The sequence below is a fragment of the Nelumbo lutea genome, chromosome 5, assembly GCF_056320005.1.
Source record: "Nelumbo lutea isolate HS-2025 chromosome 5, American lotus-T2T, whole genome shotgun sequence".
Taxonomy (NCBI): domain Eukaryota; kingdom Viridiplantae; phylum Streptophyta; class Magnoliopsida; order Proteales; family Nelumbonaceae; genus Nelumbo; species Nelumbo lutea.
Window position 1 is genome coordinate 71679140 of NC_142688.1, and position 27449 is coordinate 71706588.

Below are 27449 nucleotides of genomic sequence, written 5' to 3' on the forward strand. Positions count from 1 at the left end.
AATTCTTCAGCTGTTTGGGGTTCAGTGGGTGGAACTTCTGTTATGGACGCATTCCTCAGGAAGAAGTATCATCGTCGCCGGCAGCAGCAGGAACCTGACCCACCGCCAGCAGCAGAAGTGATTCAATGATTCTCATCCTACCCAGTTCGGCAACAGCAGTCTCATCCAGATTAGATTAGATCATCTTGCTTGTTCTTATCTTATCTTATTAGTTGCTTATCAGATTAGGATTAACTTATCTTATCCTTAGCAAGATAGAACTGGAAGTCTCCCTATTCACCAAGGCACCAAGATAGGTTCATCAAGAGTAGGAAGAAACAAGGGAAAACAGGAGGTTTTCCCTGTGGACCGACCCGTGATGAGATCCTATTCTCGGGCCCTTAACAACTTGGTATCAGAGCAAGGCATCATAGGAGATCTGGAGCAGATGCCATCCAGGGTCCACGACCTCGAGCACCAACTCGTGGAGACCAGTTCAGAAGTGCGTGAGATCAAAGACGAAGGTAAGGGAGCTGCGGCGTCTAATGAAGTTACTCCTTTCTAGCAAGGAAAGGAACACTGAAGGGGGGACAGCCACTAGCGGCCGCCGACCAGATCTGTCGGAGTCTTCCGACGAATAGCAATTCGTTATCCAAGGAGCCGTAATCATCCCCAAGTACAGCAGGTTAGAATTTCCATCATACAACGGCAACGGAGACCCATTGGGCTGGCTGTACCGGTGCAAGCAGTTTTTTCGAAGCCAACAGGCAGACGACTGGGATAAGGTAAGTCTCGTCGCCTTTCACTTAACAGAGGAAGCACAACTTTGGTTCTATTGGTTAGAACAAGAAGAACCCAGGCTCAGTTGGCCCCGGTTCAAGACCTATTGCCTTCTTAGGTTCAAACCCCCACTGACCAACAAACCCCTAGGCGAGTTGATTAACCTTAAACAGACCGACACGATTGCAGAATACCAATGCCAGTTCCAAACCCTCCTCGCGAGGGCATCCTCAGTGCGACCGGACCAGCAGGTGGACATGTTCACGGCTGGGTTAGCAGAACCCCTGCGGGTGGATGTCGAAATGCAGAATCCCCCAAACTTGGTTACAGCTACGAACTTAGCCCGCGCGTTCGAGCGCAAGCTGCAGCTCAGACGCGGGACCTACAACACGGGTCATCCACCAAACTCATGGGCACCCCCAAAATCAGTGACAGCGACTCCCTCTTCTGCAACCAGTCGGGAACTGAGATCTCACACACCCACCACCTCTAGATCGGTGACAAGTGCGGGGAGCAACATGGCCGCTCCACCCATTAAGCGTTTGACCAGGGCAGAAATGGCAGAACACCAAGCAAGAGGCCAATGTTTCAACTGCGATGACCTCTACTCGGCAGGACACAGGTGCAAGAGGCTTTTTTGCCTCCTAGTTGATGAGCAAGAGGATGAAGAAGAACCCGTCGTATTCGAGCCAGAGATCTCTCTCCATGCGATCACCGGTATTAAAACCTCTCAGACCATGCAGTTACAGGCACAAATAGCAGGTAATCCGATGCACATTCTCGTCGAATCAAGGAGCACACACAACTTCATAAGTGAACATGCCGCCCTTCAGTTAAAACTACCAATGGAACTCCGACCACGACTACAGGTAGCCGTCGCAAACGATGAAAGAGTTCACAGTCCGGGAATTTGTAAGAACGTCCAGATACAGGTCAATTCTGAACTATTTTCTGCTGACTTATTTGTACTCTCCTTGGATGGGTTCGATATTGTTCTTGGAGTCAAATGGTTAATTACCCTAGGCCCGATTTTATGGGACTTCAGCGCACTCACAATGATATTCCACTTAAATGGGAAGCAAGTTTCGTGGCACGGTTGTAGGGTTAAAGAGAAGACACCACAGATCCATGCACTTCAGACAGAACCAGCGGCCATGGAAAGACTCCTCGCCGAGTTTTCAGATATATTCCAGGAACCCAAGGGACTCCCTCCTCCCCGAGCATGCGACCATCGAATTCCTTTGGTGGCAGGTTTAGAACCAGTCGTTGTCCGGCCTTATCGCTACCCTCACCTACAGAAGGACGAGATAGAAAAACAATGTACAGAGATGCTGAAACAAGGGATCATACGCAAGAGCCACTCCCCTTTCTCTTCGTTGGTTCTGTTGGTGGCGAAACAGGATGGAACTTGGAGGTTATGTGTTGACTACAGAGAGCTCAACGAATGGACGATCAAGGATAAGTTCCCTATTCCCATTGCGGACAAACTTCTGGACAAGCTACATGGTGCTCAGTACTTCTCTAAGTTGGACCTCGGGTCCAGGTATTTCCAGGTTCGCATGGCCCCCAGTAACGTGAAGAAGATTGCCTTTCAGACCCACCATGGCCACTTCGAATTTTTAGTCATGCCATTTGGTCTCTCCAACGCCCCATCCACTTTCCAGTCATTGATGAATGAGGTATTTCAGCCCCATCTACGCAAATTTGTTTTGGTATTCTTTGACGACATCCTCGTTTATAGCAAATCATGGGTAGAGCATGTGCACCATCTGCGAACCGTTTTCGAGCTCCTGTGCCAACACAAACTCTTCCTCAAACAGTCCAAGTGCTCCTTCGGAGAGCGACAGGTTCTTTATCTCAGCCACGTCATCCACGGACAATGTGTGATGGTTGACAGTTCCAAAATTCAGGCTATCAAGGAATGGCCCAAGCCTCAATCAGCCAAGGCCTTATGCGAGTTCCTCGGATTAACGGGTTACTACCGCAAATTTGTACAGAATTATGGACTGTTGGTTGCCTGTTAACCAACCTGTTAAAGAAAAATTCCTTCCGGTGGGACGACGCAGCCGAGGCCGCTTTTCTGACACTGAGAAATGCCCTGTCTTCCACCCAGTCCTGCAATTACCAAATTTCACTCTCAAATTTACAGTCGAGTGCGATGCCTCAGGAATGGGTATCGGGGTCGTGTTACAACAGCAAGGGCACCCGATTGCTTCCTTCAGGCGCAAACTGGCCGACCGACATCTGAAGCTTCCAGCCTATGAGCGCGAACTAATCGGCCTAGCCCGAGCCGTCCAACACTGGAGGCCGTATTTGTGGGGGCGATCGTTCGTCGTCAAAACTGATCATTACAGCCTCAAATACCTGTTGAAGCAACGTCTCACCACTTCCCCTCAGCAGCATTGGATTAGCAAACTGCTCGGGTTCGATTTCCGGGTGGAATACAAGGCGGGAACCTCAAATCGTGCAGCTGATGCCTTGTCTTGGTGAGATGACGCGATGGCTCTGTGTGGAATTTCCCAACCCCGGATCTCTCTGTTAGACGACATCAAGAAGGCAACACCACAGTCTCCGGAATGGTCGCTCCTGGTCCAAAAGATCCAGTCCGGCGCTGCCAACTCCAATTGGTCGCTTCAGGACGGGTTGGTACTATATAAAGGTCGGGTACATCCTCCACCAGACTCCCCGTTGATTTCCACCATCATCACCAGCATCCATAACTCCACCCATGAGGGTGTTCAGAAAACGCTACACCGCGTCTGGGCTGATTTCCATTGGCGAAGTATGAAGACTTCTATTCGGGATTTTGTCCAGAATTGATCCACATGCCAATAGCATAAATGGGAAAACCTACACCCGGCAGGCCTCCTTCAGCCCCTTTCGATCCCGACACAGATTTGGGTCGACATCTCCATGGACTTCATTGAGGGACTTCCCAAGGTAGGCGGCAAATTGGTCCTCTTCGTGGTGGTAGATCGCTTCTCTAAATATGCCCACTTCATTCCTCTATCACATCCGTTCAGTGCCACTTCAATTGCCCTCGCCTTCTTTACGCATGTTTTTCGCTTACATGGGTTACCAGAATCCATCGTCAGCGATAGGGACCCAGTTTCCACTAGTGCCTTCTGGAAGGAGTTATTTCGGCTACACGGCACCACCCTGGCCTTCTCCTCAGCTTATCATCCACAGTCTGACGGTCAGACAGTCAGACGGAGGTGGTAAACCGCACGATCGAGATGTATCTCCATTGCTTCGTAGGGGATCAACCGAGACGGTGGGTGGATTGGCTTCCTTAGGCCAAGTACTGTTACAACACGGCCTACCATTCTTCCCTCGGCATGACTCCCTTTCGTGTCATCTATGGTCGGGACCCTCCTTGCTTGCTGTCCTAAGAGCCTGGTTCCACTCGTTTGGAAGAAATTGATCACTCCTTACAAGAACGTGACGCCCTCCTCGCCGACGTCCACCTTCGCTTACAGCAGGCCCAGCTCCGCATGAAGCTCACCTATGACAAGCACCACCGGGAATTGTCGTTCGAACTAGGACAATTTGTTTGGTTAAAACTCCAGCCCTACCAGCAACGCTCCTTGCGCCACAGAGCTGCCCCGAAACTGGCCCTTCAAGGTTCTAGAGTGGATTGGCAATGTGGCCTACCAGCTGGAATTGCCGGAGAATAGCCGAATTCATGATGCTTTCCACATCTCCTTGCTGAAACCATTTACAGGTGTTCCTCCGGACCAAGTCCCCTCCCTACCACCCTTGAAAGAAGGCAAACTTGTTCCCCAGCCTAAGGCTCTCACCCGCTCTCGTATCAATCGAGGTATTCTTGAAGTCTTGGTGGAATGGGGTAGCTTACCATCGGCCGAAGCCACATGGATCCCATTGGCAGAGTTCCAAGCCACGTATCCGGAGTTCGAGCTTGAGGACAAGATCTTAGTCCAGGAAGGGAGTAATGTTATGGACGCATTCCTCGGGAAGAAGTATCATCGTCGCCAGTAGCAGCAGGAACCTGACCCACCGCCAGCAGCAGGAGTGATTCAATGATTCTCATCCTACCCAGTTCGGCAACAGCAGTCTCATCCAGATTAGATTAGATCATCTTGCTTGTTCTTATCTTATTGTTCTTATCTTATCTTATTAGTTGCTTATCAAATTAGGATTAACTTATCTTATCCTTAGTAAGATAGAATTGGAAGCCTCCCTATTCAGCAAGGAGACTCCCTAGGATTAGGACTCTTGTAATCTCCTATTTAAGGAGACACCATTATTGAATGAGGATATCGAATATTCAGTTAAGAAGTGAGTTTGGAGAGTTGGTGATCTCTTGAACAAATAACCAAGGCGCAAAGATAGGTTCATCAAGAGCAGGAAGGAACAAGGGAAAACAAGAGGTTTTCCCCGTGGACCGACCCGTGACGAGATCCTATTCTCGGGCCCTTAACAAATTCCAAGTACTAGTTGCTTGGTCTCAGCTTGGAAAGGAGGAGGTTTCAGCAAGTGGGGAAGAATCCTTTGGAATATGGTGAGTTTGAAGGGAGACAAAATGGTAGGACCTTTAGAGATAAAGCCTCCTCCATAGAAAATATATGTGGAAGGTTGAAAGGTTGATACTTTGGCAGGCTTCAGCTATGCAGTCCTTTTTATGGATTTAAGTCTCAACCTTTTTTATTATCATTGGAAGAAAATCGTATATATATATATATATATTACAGGTTTTGTCCTTTGCACCCCATTACAAATACTAGATTTAGTTAACCCCATTTACATTTCCCCAGCTTGGTAATTTGTACTCCAATACATGTTTCTAGAAACCCAGATTTTACTTAGTTGTCACCCAAATTGTTACCTGATCTGGGAGTACAATTGAATTGAGCTTCAGTTTCTATAGATAATTTTAGTATCTCCCTCAATATATTCCTGTACTTGAAAGGTCCCACCACCATGTATTTATTTATATTGTCACTTACAAAACCTGTAGTAATCATATAGAATAAAATAATAGCTATATTTGATAAGGTGGTGATTTCGGCAAACCCAGTTTATTGGAAACCCTATCTACTCTTGGTTAAAATACAATAGAGACTTCAATTCATAACAATGATATTTAGTAAACCTTCAATTAAGAGTAGTATTTCACTATCAATTACAGATATTCCCTGTTTACCAAAAATATCCTCTGGCAAATTACCATTTATCTGATACACTAAAAACAAAACCAGCAACTAAGGTGATTGTAAACAGGAAATGCAGTTGTGAATGGCAAATTTTAAGATATTTTACCATACACAACACTAGAAAGTTAAAAAAGAGACCTGGGACAGAAAATCTGACAACAAATTCTAAGATAATTTGCAATATAATAGAAACATTATGTATTAGTCATTTCCTTGACAAGATGCAGTAACCAAATCACATGGGTTGTCCCAGCATAAAGTTAGGGAGGATACTAAACATATGAATTTATGATTTTATCACCCAAATAGCAGTAGCCACATCAAGTATACCTCCTTTGTACTAAACGGATGAAGTGTTGAGGAGGAACAAAAGCCCTCTCCATGTCAACTAAAGCAACCACCATCTTCTTTGCTTCATTTTTTAAACCATCCAATGCAGCACTTGCAATTGCCACAACCTGCGATAGACATAAAAAAAAAAAAAAAAAATCCAGTAAAGCAACCACATTTTTTAATATGATAATTTCAACCCCATGAAATAATTTGATTGCGGAAGAAACAATAATAACTACCTCTCGCTTAAAAGGGGGGTATCTACCAAGACCAGGTGTGGCATTCGCAGCAGCAGAAACTATATCTACCAGTACACGGTGGACCTGTTTCCATATTCAACAAATATTATGCAAATAAGTACTAAGACAGAAATAAGAAAAGATATGACCGGGATCTCCTACAGACTTCCTCATGCCCAGGCGAGCAAGCATAAAAGGACATTTAAGAATAGAAATTGCAGTCTTAGCATATTTCAAGGTTTTATAAGATGAAATCATACATAACCATGGAGGTAGTAAGATGGAAAAAAATTATTAACGTTTATGAACATATGGAGTTACCTCATCAACACAAAGACGTGATGGCTCTTTAGCCAGTTCCAGGACACCCTTTATTAAAGATCTTAAACCTTTTTCCGGGGATATAAGATAAGGTTGATAACCATCAGCTTCCAGCACAATCTAGTAGTATAATAAAAATTAGAGAAATTCCTTGAAATCATCCAAAAGATATGACAGGACGGGGTCAAATTGGATAACATGGTAAATACCCTTTTGACATTGTTGATGTCAAAATGTCTGTCTAAGGGGAGCTGCTTGATCCTACTAGGGAAATTCCCCTCAAAGCTTGCAACAACTTTCCAACCACCACCCTGAAAAGATAACTTGCTATAATCAACAAACTTATTGCAGTTGAAGAAACAGCCAATAACATAGCTAATTAATTATCACTTCACATTTCCAATATCTGAACAAGAAAGTGATCAACAACCCACACAAACACATACACAAATCCTGAAAGGATAACTTGCTGTAATGAACAAACTTATGGTAGTTGAAGAAACTGTGAATAACATAAACAATTATTTATCACTTTTTCCTCAAATCTGGACAACCAAGTGATCAATAACACATTTACCACACACACACCTGATTTCTGGGTAAACAAAACAACATCAACTTATTAATCTGCAAGATAAATAGCTCAAAAATGCTTTAGAACAATTACTAATAAAATAAAAGATCAAAGAAATATCCAATTACAGTGGATACAACTATGCAATCAGAACCCACAATTGCTTAATAATCCACTAAACAAATTAGGCAAGAAAAACACATCTTTCTCACAATGAAGCAGACCCATCCTCCTAAGACAGTTATTTTCTATTCTTTTCTTTTTTTTTTCTTTTTGAAACAGGAAGAATTTTGTTTTGGCCCAAACTGTTTAGATTGAAAAAATAAATAAATACACAGGTGCTTTTGTCTTCGGAAACATGCACTTCTTGACTAGCTATTTGGGGTTTACCCCTACTATCAAAAAATATATTGCCTGGCTTATTTTTTTGAAACAAAGTGGCCATCTCAGACTCAAATCCATGTTCTTACCATAGTTTTCAAGGCGCCAAGGTGAGGCTAGACGACTGGAAGGCACCTTATCGCCTAGCCACCTAGGCGATGGATTTTTTATGTTAAAAACATAGATCCTAGGGTAGTTCCCTAGGTACCATAACCATATTTCTATAATAATTATTCATGATTTTCATAAGAAAAGTATAAATTCCATACTAAAGTATAGAAAATCAACATAGTCATGAGAAGAAAAGGAAGAAGGAAAATAAAATTCAAAAAATATAGGGGCTGAACCCTTATTTTTGTTATAGGAAAAGAAGAAAATAAAAAGTATTGGTAGTAGTAGTAGTAATAGAAGAAGAAGTAAAAGAAGAATATATGGAAGAGGAAAATGTGCTGATTAGATAAAATTTTAAGTTCTTCCTTACTTATTGGTTCAGGTTTTTAAGTCTTTGAGGGTGCAATACAGCATTTAGCAATGCTTGTATTGATTAAACCCTAATAAATAAGAAAATAATAAAAAGAAATTAGTATATAAACACACAAAATGATTATTTTAGATAAAATTTTAAGTTCTTCCTTACTTATTGGTTCAGGTTTTTAAGTCTTTGAGGGTGCAATACAGCATTTAGCAATGCTTGTATTGATTAAATCCTAATAAATAAGAAAATAATAAAAAGAAATTAGTATATAAACACACAAAATGATTATTTTAGTTTAATAATGTCTATTTTATAATTATATTCACAAAAAAGAATGAATAAAAAAGTATTTTATAGTAGGAAGTAGAAAACTGCTTGGCGATTAGGCGAGGCGAGCTTCAAAGGGCGCCTTGTCGCCTAGGCGTCGCCTTGACAACTATGGTTCTTACCCTTGCCAACCCATGTACATGTTAAAAATATGGGTTACCAATGGGCATGGGTGGTTGGTAGATGGGGTTGGCCTTCAACCCTTACCTAACCCAACTCAACTCATCCATTTACACCCCCTACCCAAATCCCATCCCCCCCCACCCCCTTTACAATTCAAAAAGAAAGTTTCACCCAGTTCCATCTCCACATTGTTTTAAGTCTGCCACTGCTTCACCAATAAATGTAGGAATTTAATAGATTCCTCTAGTTTCACATCAAAAAAGACGTTAATTGACAGCAGCACATGAGTTTCCCATTTTTCTCCAGTCTCCACAGAAGAGCAGCTCACAAAACCTTACTAGTTTAGGCAATACAGCCTTGGGCATATACTACAAAGTTTAGCCATATTACACTATTCACTTCCAAAACCTCACCTTCTCATACGAAACCTTGAAATTTGGGTTAGATATCTTCACTTTCAAATCTTTAATTGGAAGTTTCCTTTTTTTTTTTACCTTCCATCACTATTATGGAGGGGACTCTTACATGTGTTGTTTCTTGTATAGATAGCCACAATATTATTAATAACAAAGACACGTATAATAAACTACAAAGACAGGAGGACAGCTACAAGCTGGCACAGGTTAAAAGTCCCCGATACAGCTGTGGCCTCCCATCTCCCTCTCTTGGCATAGAGTTTGCAGATCGTAAACCATCTGAATAATCTGTTCAACCTAGAGCCCAACAATCTAGTTTCTCTTATGAGGTGACATAATGCTCAAGAGCCATCAGTGGGACAAGTAATCCAACCAAGTACCACCTGTGAGAGTCATCTAGCATCATAATCTTATCAAAACTAAGCAAGGAACCCAGTTTCCAGTCCTTGTGGTAGGGAGAGGAATTCCTTCCTTAATAAGGTTCAACATGGGCAAGCCTAACCTGAACTCAAACTGGAATGACTCAAAGATTTGCATGGGCTGGGCCTGAATTTTCGGTCCTCAGTCTGTGGGGGGTGGGGGGTTGAATTACATAGACATAGACCTTATATACAGTAGTATTACTACTTTTAGAGGAGATTTGTCGCATTAGGCATTAACCTGTTATATTTCAAATCGCAATATGGTTAGAACAAATTACGACTGATCTACTCTTTATGTTTCATCATTATACCATTGTAGAAGAATAGAAATTTCCTTTCATTGGACATGGACTCGGAAATGTAACTATATCAATTCTGAATTGACTTTGGTTGTTTACCAAAAAAACATTGACATTTTTTTTGTTGGGTGACAATCCACTCAGCATTTGAATCCAATTATATCCTTGATTTGATCCTTTGGAGGGCTGGGTTGCAGTTCAGAGGGTTGCTGCCAGTTGTGTGGTGAAGATAGCAGGTTAATCATTTTTTTAATTCACATCAAGCGCATTTAGGCCAACCCAAGCCCAGCCCAAGTATGTGAAATTTCAGCTCGGGCTGGGGCTAGGTTGGGTAGAGCAAGCATTTCCTTGGGCTTAGAGCAAGTTCAGGCCTCATGCCCAGTTTCAAGAGCTGGGCCTGGGTTGTCCATAAACCTGGCCCAGCCTGCTCAAGTAGCACCTCTAGTCTTCATTGAAAATCCTCCAGTTGGTCAAAAAGATACCAAAAAAATCTTCCCTCCACAGATCCTTTAGAAGTACAAATCATCACCAGATGGATCTAATTTTCCAAATTAGCATTCACCAAAATTCAATTTAATTTCCACTAGTTGGCAGTTGACAATCCCCAATCTTGGATCAAAGGAAGTGATTGAGATGCAAAAGACACTACAAACCAAGGACTAAAAACAAGTGTCATCCACATCTTAATTGTTGCCAAATGCATATGAATTCCAATATTCACCACTCCTCTCAAAATTCTAACTTCACAATCCTAATTTCTGTGCATTTGTCTACAACTACGGATACTGGAGATCTCAAACCTCCAACATTCCAGCAGCTTGAACAAACTCTGACTGAAATACCAAGTATTTATTGTCAAAACAAGACATAATAAATATCGAACATGTGAGCATACACACAAATACTTACCTCACCAGAAGTAATATGTTGGAGAAACTTGTCCTCAAATTCACGACAAAGCTCCAAAGCTATAGCTCTTGTACCTTCAGCAGTATGGACCATTTGCTCACCAAGCCTTACTAATTCGTCCTCAACCACTTCAGATTTTCCTTGAAGCCTGCAATTCCATATGGGACGTTGAAATCAAACTTAACTGAAAAGTATCAAACAAAAGAACCCAACTGGGTGCAATGACAGTGCAATGAGTCATGAGCTGAAATTTTCGAATGTTAATCATCTAGTGGTTAGCTAAATGGCACTAAACAGATCAAAATGGCAAAACATAATCGAAGTCAATATTGTCAAAATCTTCCGACTTATGATACAATTCACAATTTGAATAATGAATACCCTTACAATTTTTGTTTGAACCCTATGATTTATACAATTCCTTGGATTCACTGCAATTCAAATAAACTCAATTAAAATTAGTTCTCTACATTGTCATTTTTTATATTTAGTTCCTTGCTAGAAATTGATTTATTTACATTATTTAAGACAGAAAATTAAGTTTATTTTCCATCATGTGTAGGTCAAAGAGCCATTGTATGTGGATTATTTGACTTCCAAGTCAAACTTGATTATATCATCTTAGGATTCTATACAAGTAGCAAATTCTATTGTTTTAGGTACATATATGATAGATATGGATTCTATACAAGTATGTCTAATACTTAACTTTTTGACAACTTAATAAAAAATAAAAATAATCTTACAATCCATGCTTCAGTTCAGTTCAACTTTCTCTGCAATTTAAGATACGATTACAGTTTTCAGAACATTGATCCACATAGGGGAATAAGCAAGCCAAGCAGATTACTTACAAGCTACTCGACCTCAAGTGAGCCAAGTAGTTAGTCGAGTTGAGTTTGAGCTTCTTTTTTTTTTTTTTGATGATTGAAATAAGTTAATTAATGAGCAATAGACAATACTACAAAGTCCCCGAGTAGAGGCACGAGTTGCAACCTCTCCGGGCTAGTTAAGTACAAATTCCAGATAAATAGAGTTTACAAAGTAGCACAAAAAAGGTCTTCCCTGGAAACCCCCTGTTTGGCTAAAGAATCAGCCATAGAATTAAGAGACCTGTTAACCCATTTTACCTCAACTCTCATAGTGCTGGTTAACCACTTTACTTTTTTTATGAGATCTTTGTAGCCCCAAATGGTAGTATCCGGGTTTAGAATCCATCCCGTTACCACCTGAGAGTCCCCTTCAACTAAGAGATGCTCCACCCCAAGTTGGTTAGCAATCTGAATTCCTTGTACTGCAGCAAGGATTTCTGCCCTTGTGGAGTCCCCTACTCCCACCGGTCCCGAGAATAAGGAGATTATGTTGCTGTCCTTATTTCTCGGGACACCCCCTATACCTGTAAGATTAAAGGAGGGGCTGCAGCTCGCGCCTCTCCCTGGGATGTTGTATGAACTCACTCTAAATCTGCTTCTGAATTAATAAATTTATTATCATTCATTTAAAAAAAAAAAAAAGGACACCCTCTACACCTGAAGGCCCTGGGTTTTGTAATACCCAGCTCAAGCAGTGCACAACCAAGGCAAGTTTATAACAGAATATTAATATTTTAATATATTTTTATTTATAATATAAATAAATATTAATTTATTGATATTAACTTATTTATAGTAGAAAGAAATTTATAATCACATTTCCTACTATATTCGTATTTTTAATAATTTCAATATAAATTTATTTATAATTTTTTAATATTAATTTATTTACAATTCGAATCAAGTTCGAGTAGGAAACTTGAAACTCAATCAAGCTTGAATTGAGTTTCAAGCTCCAAACTTTTGAGCCAAGTCAAGCTCAAGTAGCCCAATACTCGACTCGATTACACCCCTACATGTAGCCACCCTATATAATTGGGAAATGCTTTGTTGAATTAGGTTGAACTTAATGGCTGTCTTAGTGTCACTAGTTGTTAAAAGTACTACATACAGCAGAATACATTATTGACCCATGGGAAGCTTGCAAAATTTTACATCTTCTCACAGAAATAACTTGCTGGATATTCTGTAAAATGATAAAGGAAGCATAAATATACCCTTTTAGATCAAGGTTCTAAATATCGACACGGGCTGATACGCCGTGTCAGTATTTTTTTTTACGTTTTATTTATTTTTTTCAAAACCAGTTCAGAGGGGTCAGTTTAAGGCCCAGCTACCCTCTGAACCGGTGTCTGACCCGATACAACCCCAGGAGGGACGTATCGGTAAGCCATTGGCACAATACGTATCGGCCAATACAGACTGACACGTATCGATACTTTGAACCATGTTTTAGATTACTATTTTGTTTTAAACAATCAAGCAAAACCAAGAAGCTAGGGGTAATGGACAAAATAATACGTTACAAAGTCATCTTATAGACTAAGTTAAAACTACATAATAAAGTAAATTCAAGAAAATTAAAACTTAAAGAATGTATACATGGTACTAATAGATCAAAAGCATAGATTTAATATCACATCCAAAAAGAATTTCTAGCTGGATCAAAGTGGTCATCATCTCCATTAGATGGGTAATGATAATACTACACATGTCTGGAACATTGTTGGCAACCTGTCATGTTGAAATACAATATGATGTAGACAACATAGCACCAATAAGTTTTAACTAGGGAAAATGTCAATTCTAGTAATATTTTTTATTGGTGTCAATTCTACTAACATTTCATTTCGGCACCCATGGAATGAAATTTCCATACATCTTGAAAATATCAAGAAATATATTGCCATTTTAAACCATGCCACAGCAATGCTACCAAAATGAGAGTGATGGTACATCTATTAGAAATCTATTAACAAAGACCACAAGCAAGAGTTAAGGACAGGTTAAAAAAGTCCATACCCAGAAAGCAAATTTGGAAGCCTGACTCTCATACGCTTACGAATCTGGCGAGCAAGGGTGTCCACCAAAGCCACCCGACCAAGTTTACTTTGAGGAGCTCCAATCAGTATAGATTTGAGACTTTCACTCTCAGCTCGCCAAGCAGTTTCCAGAGAATTTTCAGAGCCAACAGATCCAGACTGTGCAGAGGCTATAGAAACAGATTGCCCAATTAAAGCAACCCATGGAATATCTGATGTACTCCGTGGCCCCTGATTAAGCAATAAGGCCTGAACAGCAGCTAGGATTTTCTGGTCTGAAGCAGCTTGATCTATTTTACTAATTACACCAATGGTTCTAGTACCTACCATAAAGAAGTAGTTTCCATAATGCTTTTAAAATTTCAATTTATATATTTGAATATAGAAAATAACAGGAGTTCAGCTTCGGTCAGTGTAAGGCCCGTCCAAACACCCTTTGCAGCCTTGCAATGGGAATATCTTTGTACTTGTGTGCTTTATTTCATGGGAGATATTCCCATGACTTTCACTGACTGAAGCCAATCTCAAATAACAGACTCAGCTAAAAGGTAAAAAACAACCAACCCTCTGAATCAAATTCCTTAGCAATTTTGAGTGCTCGACAAGAAGAAATTTCCGGTGCTTGGGCAGCAGGTACTATGACTAGCAAAACCGCATCATTGTGTTCAACATACTCACTGATCTGAAAATATCATACAGATTTAGAAACTCTGCCAACACATTCAGCCAAAAAAGGCATCCAACAGCATCCATCAAAAGCCCAACACCGACTGAAAAAGTCCCCTCATTTTCAAATAGTGTATTATTAGCAACCACTCACCAATGAGTCATCCATAATACGCTGATCCAATCCAGGTAAATCAATCAGTTTTAACGGTGGAGCTGGGAAGAAAAAAAAATGGCAGTCAAAACACAGCATTGTTAGAAATTCAAGAGATAAAGCATGTGATGTGCATGGACAAATGAGAAGCAAGAATAAAAATCAACAAAGAATAATATAAGTTAAGCCCTTTATATAGTAATATAAAATGTCGATAGAGTCAGGAATGTCTTTAAACACTAGTCTAGATACAAACATTGATGTAATAAGTTGCATTTGAAGTAAAAGTTAACATGACTTAGGGAAGCAGAAGAGAGGGAGGATGCAGGTTTGGGAACGAGGGGAAGGTAGTTGCAGAGGAGGAAGAGAATGGTAACAAGACTTTGGTAGGAAGACGTGTTGCGGATTGCAGTGATGAAAGAGAGTTGGAAGTTAGTCGTACTCTAAAGAATACCAACAGTCAAGGTGCAGCAATAAAAAAATGGTTCTGCAGCTGAAGGCTTTGAGAAGCTTTGTACTGAGGTGATAATTGGAAAATTGGGAGTTGACTTAGGCCGGAGGAGTTATATAGGTGACAAAGTAGAAACTGCTGAGGTCAAGGCAGTGCAAAAAAATAAAAATAATAACTCTTGTCCAAGCAAACCCTATATTGTGCATGTTACCAAACTCTTTTCCTGCTTAAAAGAAGGCTTGATTGAGACAGGTCCTACTAACAAATACAAAAGGTGGTACAAGAGGAGTTAAAATCAGATCTTCTAATTATGCTGTTTCAGTTGGGATGGATCATAAGACTGAAACAACTTTAAGATTGGACAATCAGCTGATACATAATCACATTGGGAAGTTTCAGAATATAGAGGGATTAGAGGAAGATGGAAGGAAGGTTGGAGAAGATATTGAAAAGAACAGTGGTGAGAATCCAACGGAGAAAAAAGAAGAGAAGATTGATAGTATGGAAATTGAAAAATTGATTGAAATGGATGTAAAGGTTGGAAAATCTTTAGGTCTGGTTTCTGGGTGGAGAGGCGTTTGCTCATAGAGCTTTTACTGAATCCGAGAGGAGGTGTAGGGAGGAGAAAATGAAGAATTCTGTAGTTGGAGAAGGAAGAGAGGCTTGGAATAAGGAAGTTGAAGGGATGGAGGATGAATTTGTTGGGGAAGAACAATGGTGGTGCTTTTGGTTAAAGGAGTCCTTCAAGTCTTTCTTTTGAAGAGTGGTTGTTAGTGGTAAGGGGTGAGGTTTCATAGAAAGGTCCTGATTAATGTGATTAAAAATGTTTTTTTCTTTGTTTGTAGTGCTGGTATTTCTGTTTCCCTTGTGTGGGATTAAGGTGTTGCCTTAGCAGCTTATTAGTGGCTGTATTCAGTTTTATTATTGGTGGCACTAATTAGTTTTATTTTTTAATAAACTTTTTTCTTTTTATCATCACAAAATAAGTAGAAGTTAATAATCAGTATATGGAAGGCATCTATAGATGCACACATCTGTTCCATTAATATAACAAAAGCAAAGCATTTTGATACACCAATCCATAGTCCCTAAACAAAGCCACAACCCAGCCATCTGGGGTCAGACACGCAAATCCAGTTTCACCATTCTACTCTTTTAAGGGCCATGTCTTCTGTTCACTGCAAGTTCTCAGGCCTTTTCCACTGTACATCAAGCCACATCCCTTCAGGCCTAGCCCTACCATTTTGTTTTCTGACTAGTAACTGTTAAAAAATTATTCAATTAAGTAAGGTATAAAGAGATATACACTATTATGAACAGGGCAGAAAAAAGGAAAAAACTACAATCTTTACAAACCACATATCTGTACTCCACTGAGAGACCCATACTTAGAAGTGTATTAATAAAATGGATATTCACCAATACACTATAAAAATCAGTAAAAACAGAACTGATCAAGATTTACTGCAACTCAAGAACATTCCAAAAACTCTCCCCCAGCTCTGTTCTACTAATCTGATTGAAGTCTGGATGCACCAAAACCCAATCAGAGACCAGATTTACAGTCAAGGCTAGAAGAAATTCAATGTTCTTCTGTTTGTTCTCAAATAGCCTTCTATTCCTCTCATTCCATAGGGCCCAGCAGACCACAAAAGGGAATACAGCTCCATATAATCTTTGCTTTGTTGCACCCATTGAATCTTGGCCAGGAGGAAAATAAGTCAGTCGTGGACGAAGGTTGAAATAAATTCACTCCAAATAAAAAGTAGAAGAAACCATGGTTTCAAATGTCGCTAATGTCGCCCGACATATGTCGATGTCGAGGCTCACCGACATCAAAATGGATGGTAATATAAAAATTACATTATTCCGGTCAACATTTCCCATATTTCGGAAATGTCGACCAAATCGGTCCAAATAACCAAAAAAAGACAGTTTTTCCTATTATGTCGACATGATGTCAAATAATGTACATTAATAATATAATATATTAGTATATTATATTTATATAATACAGTATATTAATATAAATTATTCCATTAATAATTTCTATTTAATATTTCAAATAAAATATTTATAAAAAAGAATTAACAAAATATAAAAACAAAAGAATAAATTAATTACTTTATAGTATAAAACATAAAATATTTTTCAAGTAATAAAATAGTAACTAGTTAGTATTTTTTAAAATATTTATTAAAATCAGAAAATGTTCATTAAATTTTATAATAAATCATATTCTACATTTAATATAAAAAATCAGAATAAATTTATTAAATTTTATACTAAATCATAATTTATTATAAGTTTAGTATTAAAAATCATAATAAATTCATTAAATTTTATAAGAAATCAGAACTTATCATAATCTTAATACTTCAAAAAGGAGAATCAGTTTATTAAATTTACAATAAAATATAATGTATTATAACTTTAATATTTAAAAAATCAGAATAAATGTATTTCTATTTACTAGTGTGAAATAAATACATTAGAATTTATAATAAAACAGAATTAAAAATAAGATAAGAAAATATCAGATAACCTTGTAAAAACATCAAAATGCATAATAAATCAGTAAATCGTCATTTACTAATTTGTTATTGATCTTTGTTTCTTAGCTTTATTTAATGGTTGGGAATAAAAAAATAGTCTAGAAATATATATTAATGCTTCTTTTATCATTCTACAAAATATCATTGCATATTTCCACACATTTCATAATATTTCCACAATGTCTCTAATTTTTACAATATTTCCCCTCGACATTTCCGACATATGTCCTATATTTTGGTAAGCAACATTTCCATCGACATCAACATTTTAAACCTTGGAAGAAAGTCCAAATGATATGAGCCGTCTCGCACATGTAGAACAGGTGGAAGGCTGTTTCCTCATCCGAGCAGCAAAGATAACATATACTTGCCATGTAGAAGCCTCTATTCTTTAGGTGGTCAGAAGTTAAAATGATGTCCAGTGACACCAACCATGTGAAGGCCCCCGCCCTAGGAGGGATAGGATTCCCCCACACTCCAACCACCTGATCCATAGTCATCTGCTCCCTTATCAGAGCCAAGTAAAAAGATTTGACAAAGTAAATTCCATTTTTGCATTCTTTCCACCACAGACCGTCTCTGGCAGCAGTAGAAATATCAACCTGTTGCAGCTTTTCTAACAGCAGCAAACATTCCTCAATCTCCTGATCCCTCAGCATCCCCACCCACACCAATCGTCTTCCCAGAATCTCACTCTTGTCCCCTCCCCGACCTTAAAACTAACCAAAGCTTTGAATTCACTATTAAAATTCATTATCCCCTTCCACACACGGTCCCATAGGAATTTGAGACTTCTCTTGACTCCCAACCAAACCTCAATACCCCATATTTCCCAGACACTACCCTCCTCCATAAGGTATCATTTTCTCTATCCAGCCCAAACCTCCATAACCACTTACCCAGTAGAGCTAGAGCCCAATTAAATAGCCTCACCCTTCTAAAACCCAATCCCCCTTTCCCTTTTGGTCTGCAAACCTTATCCCATTTTACCAAATGAAACTTCTTTTGCCCCCCAACTCCTTCCCATAGGAAATCTCTCTGAAGCTTTTCGATCCTTTCAGACACCTTCCTTGGGATCTTTAAGAGTGGCACAGATAATATGTTGGTAAACTTGAGAGAACACTTCTTATTAGAGTTACTCTACCCCAAAACGACAGATCTTTTAAGAGTGATTTGATTAGGGAATGCAAAAGAGTAACTAACCTGTACTAGTACGTAGCTTCAAATAAATTTCATCACGGCTCTTACCAGAGGAGCCCTTACTTAGCCTATCCTGCAGAGAATGCCGGAGAGCACCTATGACATATGAAAATTGTGTCACACAGTCATTAATAAAACAATCAACAAGGCCTGTTGTGAACTGAAAAAAACAATATAAATGTGCATAAATAACTATTTATCACACAACCCCTTAATACAGAAAACTAAAATCATAAAGCCCTATCAACACACATTGGTATAAGTTTGTAGAGGCCTCACTTGCAGAAACCTGCTGGGACTTATTGTCAATTTGCAAGATGATCGATTTGGTGTTTAGGGAGCCATCTCTTACAAGATCAATGCTGATGGGAGCTCGAGTAGCACCATTTTCACCAGTTGGCTGAAATAGGACACAGGATGACCAAAACAAAAGGTTTAAATTGTCAGTAATAGTCATCAAATAAACCTGAAAATTTCAGAGAGAAAAAGGAGAAAATTACCAAAAAACTCACCAGAACAGGATGTCCAATTAAACTGTTCAACACAGCCGATTTACCAGCACCCTAAACAAATATGCATAAGAAGGAACAATCAAGATTCACATAACAGGATGTCAATTAAATGTTCAACAATGCTGGTTTACAGGCATCCTTATCAGTTATGCAAAATAAGGAAAATCAAGATAAAAACACTAAAACCACAATAAGCATGGTGGATTTCTCTATCATTGCTTCGTACCTTTGACGTAGTTCCTTGCCACTAGACTTATACAATAGGAAAAGCTCTTTCTTTTGACCCAGGAAAAACAATGGAAAACCATTTACAATTATATTCAACCTACAGTTCAAGTGTTGTACATGACTCTCTCCAGAACCACAAGCTTTATTATTTGAGCATTTTGGTTTTGATTATTCAGCTTCAATGACATTCAAATTTTAATAAAAGATAGTGGTAGCATACCTGCACCACATACCTGCACTACATAACTGGGTTGTCCATAAAAAAGTTGGATGAGAAGCATAATGGAGACCATGTGTTTTTCCTTGTTTTCCCTCTCCGGATGATCAAAGCTTATTTGATTCTTTCTAAAAAAATTGTTGACCATGCAGCTAGAGACTAGAGTGGATGTCTTATCTCTTATAAATTATAATGGCCATTACCCAATGTTTGTCCCAGTTATTTGGGGTTGTGAGAGGGAGGATTGGATACGGACTTAACTGTTGGCTTTTTTTTGGCACAAAATGGCCACTCTTAGACTCAAACCCACATCTGCACACTTGTCAGCCACAGATTTTAACATTACACCAAGCAATGGTGCTTGGTAGTCTTATGATTGCAATATATAAATCTACAAACACAAATGATTGAGTTTTCTTTTCTATTTTATCATAACCATGCGGCTAAAGGTTGGTAAATAATGCATTACCATTTCCTTTTTTATCATTAACAGTTCTCTTAGCTCTCCTTAATAATGCATTACCATTTTTTCACCTTTTTTATTCTAGTTCATGGGGAATTAACGAGAGTATTTTCAAATTCTGTGTGATTGTTATTACCATCATTTCACTATGACTGGTGTGATTTTTATATCCTTTACAAAGCAAGCATCAATCTCTTATAATGTTTTTTGGATTTACAAAAATTGTTGAAAGACATTTTGATAGGAAAGTCCAACTTGTGGTGCAGATGGTACATCAACTGGAGACTAACCACAAAGTATGTCTAAAAACCTTCATTTTTGCAAACAGCTGCAAAAAGCTGTGAGGCGCCACTATAACATCATCAACTTTTCCCCTTTCACGATCAAAGAGACTAAAAGTTACAAGTTGAAGGGACTGAAAGTGCTGGCTGATTCACTAGTCAAGCAAGGGTTAATAGGGCTCTGTTGTAACTTGTAATGGGGAGAGGTAGTAATATCCACCTCTCCATGGGATGCTGTACTTATTCATATTTTTCAGTCCATATTTAATAAGATTAGTTACATAAGGGGCTAGAAGGGCTAGGGGTAGACCAAAAAAACATGGATTGAAGTAGTACAGACCTACTTACAAATGCACATAATTTAACAATGGATATGGCGTTAAACAGAATGGAATGGTGAAATTGGATTCCCATAGTCCACCCCATGTAGTTGGAATAAGGCTTCAATGATGATGACAATGGCAATCAACTGTCAAAGAGACAAAAGGGGTTATTTGGTAACAGCTGAAGTGGCCAAACTGAATGGTATTGTTTTGTCTTTTAGTGAATAAGTTACTAAAGAGTTGGTGAGCTCCTTAATGCTGAAACTGAAGTTGGGTTGATTACTATACACCAATATTTTATTATGCAACTATTTTATCCACTAAACAACAAAGCAGAAGGCCATTCAATTCAGCCACTTCATCCATTATTGAAAAGCCCCTAACAAAGCATGCCATATTGTTAGGACCTAAGAGACAAACAATAATCGTGGCCATCTCAACCAAAAACATGAATCTTAAAATTTGACAACTGGTAATAACTACCACTTTTCATGAGTATTTAAATGAGATTCCAGTGCCATAAGTCCATAACCTCAGCCACATCCAAGGACCATTTTGAATTACAGAATAAATGGGGAACAAAAACTAAGAGTAAGAGGTAAGATGAGTGCTCAGGTAACAAAATCCTGTTTTGGGAGGATATTTGGTGTAGGAACACTCCCTAAAGGATAAGTTCCCTTCTTTGTATACCCTTTCTTTGAATAAATTCAAGGTAATATCTTCCTTCCATGGATCTGAGGGTTCATGGAATTTGGGCCTAAGGAGGGGTTTGAAAGATTCATAAGTGAGTAGTGCAGACAAGATGTTCTCATTGTTATCTTTAGTCTTCCTAAATCAGTCTTGTGAGGTATCGATCAAAAAAATCTGTCTTGTGAGGATAGTAGAATTTGGTCGGAATCCCCCCAGTGTTTTAAAAGTGCAAAAAGCAAAAAAGGCGCAAGGGCCATTTTGCGCTTGAGGCCCAAGGCACAAGACGAAGCGTGCACCTTTTTGAGGGAAGGCTCACAATTTAAAAAAAAAAAGGTAAAAATTCAAAAAAATTATAAAACATAATATTAATAAAAATATAAACTTAAGTTTTAAAATAAATGTTTTAAAAAACCTATTATCTAAAATTAAAATACATAAGCATAATATGTAAAGCATATTCAAAAGAGAATTTAAAAATGAAATTAAACATATAAAACATTTTCAAGCATATAAAACCCACAATCTCTTTATTTCTCAATTGCATCAAATAGCTAATGTGTGATATTACATTCCTAATTCTACGAGCTGCCTTTGTGCCACGCCCCTCAAGGCAAGCCCAAGCAAGTCCATGTTAGGGTCTTAAATTCTTAGTTTTCACACAAAAAATAATGATTTTATAGTTTTAATTGCTTTTAAGATATTTTATGAGGAATGAATGGACAACATTACCAAACAGAGGATTCTCAAAGCTCCGGTTCTGTGTGAAAACTAAGAATTTAAGACCCTAACATGGACTTGTTTGGGCTGGCCTCGAGGGGCGTGGCACGGGGGTCGGGGGCCCAACCGCCAAACTCAAAAAAAGGAAAAAGTGGCAAATTTTCAAAAGGCGCACGCCTAGGCTAAGGTGCAAGGCAAACCAGGCGTGCGCCTTTTGAATGGGTTGTGCCTAGGACCTGGGCGAGGTGCCTACCCTAAAATGCGCCTCGCCTATGTGTCTAGGCATGCCTTTTAAATCACTAAATCCCCCTCAGGGTTTTTCTCTTGTTCTTCGTTCTTTGATGCTATACTGAAGTATCCTGTTGTTCCCGCTTCTTTTCTTGTGAAAGAAGTGTGGTCTATTCCTGTTGCACCAAAGGTTAAGGCTTTATGCAGGGAAGTGGTGCTCCAAAAGATCAATACCTTGGACGTGCTTCAAGGAAAAGGCCTGATTGGTGCCTGTCCCCTAGCGTCTGTTGCCTTTAACTAAGGAATGGTGAGACGGTGACCCACCTACTTATATCCTGTTTCCTGTCCTTTTGTTTCTTACATTTGGGACTGTTTCGCTTCTCTTTTGGTTTGCATCTGGAACCCCCCATCATGTGTGCTAAGCCTTTTTTAACCCTAGCTTTTTCCTTCAACCAAAGAAAAGGGGTAAGGTGATGTGGAGAATAACAATAACAGCTGTAATTTGGTTGGGTAGGGAAAGAAACAACAGGATCTTCCAAGAGCAGGAAAAATCAAAGGAAGCAATTGTTGAGGGCATCACCATCAAAATTTTACATTGGCTGAAAATTCTGCAACTCTTCAAGGACTTCTCTTAAGATGATTTGGTTAGAGGTTGGAGTACTATAGATACTTCCTCCTCCACTTCTCATATAGTGCAGGAGAGTTGGTCCCCTTCTCTACAAGCTAGAGTAAAGCTGAATTTTGATGGAAGTTCTCTAGGCAATCCAGGTCCGTCAGGCATTGGGGGAGTTTTCAGAGATGAGGAAGGAAAAGTGTTGGCCCTCTTCTCGGGTCCTATTGGGATGGGAGACTCACTTCAAGCAGAAATAAAGGCCTTACTACAAGGTCTTAGACTGGCTAAGTAGTGAGGTATGCAACAGCTAGAAGTAGAAGATGACTCCAAATTGGTAATCGGCTGGAAGCAAGCAAGAAAGTTAGGTGCATGGCCTTATAGACAACCATTAAGGGAAATTTTATACTTAGCAAGGGAGTTAAGGGTACAGTTTAAGTGGGTAAAAAGATCAGCAAATGGAATGGTCAGTGCTCTAGCAAAGCAAGGAGTAAACAGGGGGGCCTTATTTTGGGCTTGCTTGTAGACTTTTTATGTTTTTGGTCTCCTTAGCCATCCTTAGGGTCCTGACAGCTGTACCTTTTTAATCTTCTTAATGAAAGTTATTGTTTCCTATCAAAAAAATCTAAGAGTAAGAGCTCATTTAATAACAGATAAAGTGGCTGAACTGAAAAGCTTAACGCTTTGTCTTTTAGTGAATTACAGGTTTCCCTACCTTTTTCTTTCAACCAAATACATCCTTAAGGAGGTCAAGGGCTCCTTAATGGCTGACACTGAAGTTCAATAGCTTACTATAATCTAGAAGACAATGTAATAAGTGGCCATGTGTATCTTTTATTTTTTTGATTACAACAGTCCTCTTTTTCTTTGATATTGCAACAGTCTTCTTCCAAGTAGCTATATGTATCTTAATGCTAAACCTATAGTTTTTTAACATCAACCATGAAATGGTATTTTATTAACCATGATATTTGACAAAAATTGAAGTCAGGATACATAAATAATGGCCTAAGACTGACTAGTCATAAGAAAACCAGAGAGAATCACCCTGTTACAAGTTTCCCCTGGGTCCACTACCCCCCTATCTTCCCTTATGACCCTCATCAGCCACACTGCTTCCCAATATCAGTGGCCACCAGAATAAGCAGTTCAGGTTTGACGCCAATGTCATTGCTTCTCTAACCAAGACTCTAATAGTCATCAGCAAATCACTGACTAGCAATCCTCTTCCACAGTCAATTCCAACCCGATGAGAACAAGAACAAGGAGCTCTGCCCTCAAGTGTTACTTCCTCATGACCCCAAAAAGCTTAGGATAATGTTGCCACAACTCTCTAAAGTTCACCTTTTTCAAATAAGACCCCCATGCCTAACGGACCAAGTTGCCAAGACAGCATCCATAAAAGTAGGTTCAATTTATTCCAATTTTTGGTCCATCCATGTAGCCACTGCTTGCAGTCTTCTGGGGGCAAAACCTGTCACTGAAGACCATCTTTCAATATCCTAAATTTCTTTGTGATATTTAAAAAAAAAAAAAAGCAAATCTTCATATTGACCATTTGCACTCTGAAACAGCAGGACGGAAAATGGGTATCAAACAAGATAAGTCCAACTTGATATCATGAAGGACCAAATTTCAGAAAAATAATAAGCATGAGTACCACTTGGAGACGTTATACTTTACACATAATTAGTTGTCATGAAGAAAGAACCCACCACACCTTGATAGCTCATGGATTTGAAGTAAAATAATCACAGAAATCTTCATCGTCATCAAAACCTTTGTTTACTTTTTTTTTTGATAAATAAAAATATTGTTTACTGTCCCATTATATCACAGTCCATTTCATCTCTTAATACATGTTTGTTAAGACCATTCTCTTGGCACCTTAGCCCATTTAACTTCCAGCCTTCTTCTCACCATTGTAGAGCACTCAATCTGCACCAAAGTCCTCTTTCTCATAGTGTAACTAGTGCAACTAGTTATCATTGTTGCACATAAACAAATCACGTTTATCAACTCTCTCTTATTTCATCACCTGTGGAGGAAACTCAAAGTTTCATAGATGTGTTAGTTTTTCTTCTGTCTTGGTCTGATAATCATCCAAGTGTTGACTCTCAACCAGTCCAAAAGTATTCAATAAACTCTTTCTTTTCTTTTCTTTTCTTTTCTTTTCTTTTCTTTTCTTTTTTTTTTTTTTGCTTGCAATGAGTATAAATGTAAAAAGGTATTCTGATATGGAAGAGGTTGAATACTAATACAAATGTTGCAAAGGGGGAAGCTGGCAATAAAGTAAATTACAAAATCAAACATAAGAAAAAGTGGAAATTGATTGACAAATACACACCAGCTCCAAAACAAGATTTAATTTGAAGAATAAATTGCAATTTTGATGAATTGCTCAAAGAAAAGGTTTAAGGATGAATTCCAGAAACTGAAATCAGTATTATGGCTATTAACTAAAGTAGGAAAGATCTGATTGACAGGATAGCTAATATCAATTTAGAACTATTTATTCCACTACCATTCATAGTGACTGTGAAGTATATAAGAAAAAATAAAAAAGATACTAATTGAAGTGCATTGCACGCAGGAAAGCAAAATGGATGATGAGATCCCTCTATCTTTTCTGTTTTAGCATTTTCTTAAATAAAATAGTAACATAAAAGAGTAATTAAATGGTTTGCCTCTCTTGCAGCCAACTTCCCCCTAGATTTTATCCTTATTCTTTTTCATTTGGATACTAACTTGATGACCTTTCTGTATGTTGACAGTAATTTATTCCCTCTTAGAATATCAATGAAGAAACAGAAAGGGGAAAGAAAATAGTTATAGGTAACCAAAACAGGCCAAGCACCAAATTTCAAATGCCGCATAAAGTTTAAGAACCAGATCTACCAAAATTTTCAATAGGAATTAACTTAGTTTGCGCACCAAATCAAGGCCCAACTACTGCAAGTCATTTCTTTCCGTTTACGGCAAACCAAATTCAATTACAAGAAAAAAATATATTTCTATCCTCGCATCATTTAATTCCAAAACTCTCAAAGCTTAGTTTCCATATAATCCTGTTTACATACGGAGAAGAGGTGTGTATTCTCCTCATGTGTTTCTATTCGCCCTAGGGTGGAAAATTGAGTTACCAATTACATCTGATTTAATTCCTGAACCCCAATGAACCTCCGGATCCAAAGATCTGATCATCAAAACACAGAAATAAACCCACAAAACAACGAAGAAGTAGGGCCACTGTCCAATTCAATCCAATCACACCCAAATCAACCCAATCGAGAAAGAGACTCTAAAACAGATTCAAAGGGATAGATTCACTTACAACATTGCCAAGTGCGACGACATTTAAGAAAGTAGAGGCCCTCCGCGATGATGAGTTCTCCTCAATATCTTCATCTGCAAGCAGAGCACTTGCCTGCAACATCGACTCGGAGAGCTGAACCAACTCCTCTATCGCTTCCATGGCTGCCGTCTCTAGATCAAATTAAAAACTCCGAATCCCTAAGATCCCGACCAAATCAAAGGCAAAGCAAAACCTTACCAACGAGCAAACCCTCCCCACCCAGATCAGATTCACTAAGAAACGACCCAAAGAAAACCCTAGAAACGAACTTCCTCCAAGATCCAGATCAGGGGTTCAGGCTAATCGCCGGAGATTCAAAGATATAAACAGGCAAAGATAAACAGGAGTTTTCGCGAGAAACAAAAATAAATAAATAAATCGAAATGGAGAAAAGGAAGCCCACCCCCTTCTCTCTCTTTTTGAATCTCTCTCTCTCTCTCCTCTTTTTAGTTTTTACTCGTGAAGAACTGAAATGCGAGAAAATAGAGTGCCACTTTCCTCTTCAGTCCAAATTATACTTTGTTGAATTTTATTAGTTATTGTTCCAAACACCCAGGGAGCGCGTCTTCCCTAAACGCTCGGCCAGGGATAATCAAACTATGACCCGCCTGGCACCAACTTGCCACGTCACCAATCTGCCAGATTTCTTCATTTTGGCCCCGTAGGCTGATCAAATCGGCCACGCCATTAAAAATTTGTACGAGAGTAATGAAAGCGGTGTAACACAGCCAGAGTTGCCACGTAGCTCACTTGCATGGCCCGCAAAAAAAAAACAGCCAAGCCAAGTGAGCTCCATTCGGCAGATTTGAATCTGCTGTTCTACTCGTAATGATTGACAAATCATAATACGCCACGTCAGATCATATAGCCCGCTTTCAGGCTATCTTGGCAGGCCAATCAGAGCACTTGCCCCGCTCCACGTGGCTAAACATTGAAAGGCAGAAGACATTTTAATGAGTGTCCGTGTGTAACAGTAACGTAGATTCCAATCTCGAGAAGGAAAAGTGGGGATGTGGAGTGACGTAAGGTGGGATCCATGATAAGAGTGGGCGTCCGATGAGTGGTTAGGATTGATAAAGAAGCAGCAACCGACCAGCGACCAATGTAGGAAACAATGTCTCATGTCTGATCCA

At 39.1% G+C, this 27449-nt stretch overlaps 1 protein-coding gene across 1 annotated transcript in view; it reads right to left on the reverse strand.

Annotated features, from left to right (window-relative positions):
* Positions 1-26975, reverse strand: part of LOC148852866 (dynamin-2A-like) — a 39942-nt gene extending 12967 nt beyond the window's left edge. The window contains exons 1-12 of the mRNA XM_088944258.1: positions 26296-26975; positions 19205-19255; positions 18972-19092; positions 18696-18788; positions 14487-14548; positions 14231-14348; positions 13647-13989; positions 10753-10900; positions 7036-7137; positions 6827-6946; positions 6506-6589; positions 6264-6391 (exon numbers count right to left, since the gene is read on the reverse strand). Coding sequence (XP_088800384.1) covers positions 6264-6391; positions 6506-6589; positions 6827-6946; positions 7036-7137; positions 10753-10900; positions 13647-13989; positions 14231-14348; positions 14487-14548; positions 18696-18788; positions 18972-19092; positions 19205-19255; positions 26296-26436 — 1511 coding nt within the window. The 5' untranslated portion in view covers positions 26437-26975. The remainder of the gene's footprint in view (positions 1-6263; positions 6392-6505; positions 6590-6826; positions 6947-7035; positions 7138-10752; positions 10901-13646; positions 13990-14230; positions 14349-14486; positions 14549-18695; positions 18789-18971; positions 19093-19204; positions 19256-26295) is intronic.
* Positions 26976-27449: the final 474 nt, after the last annotated feature.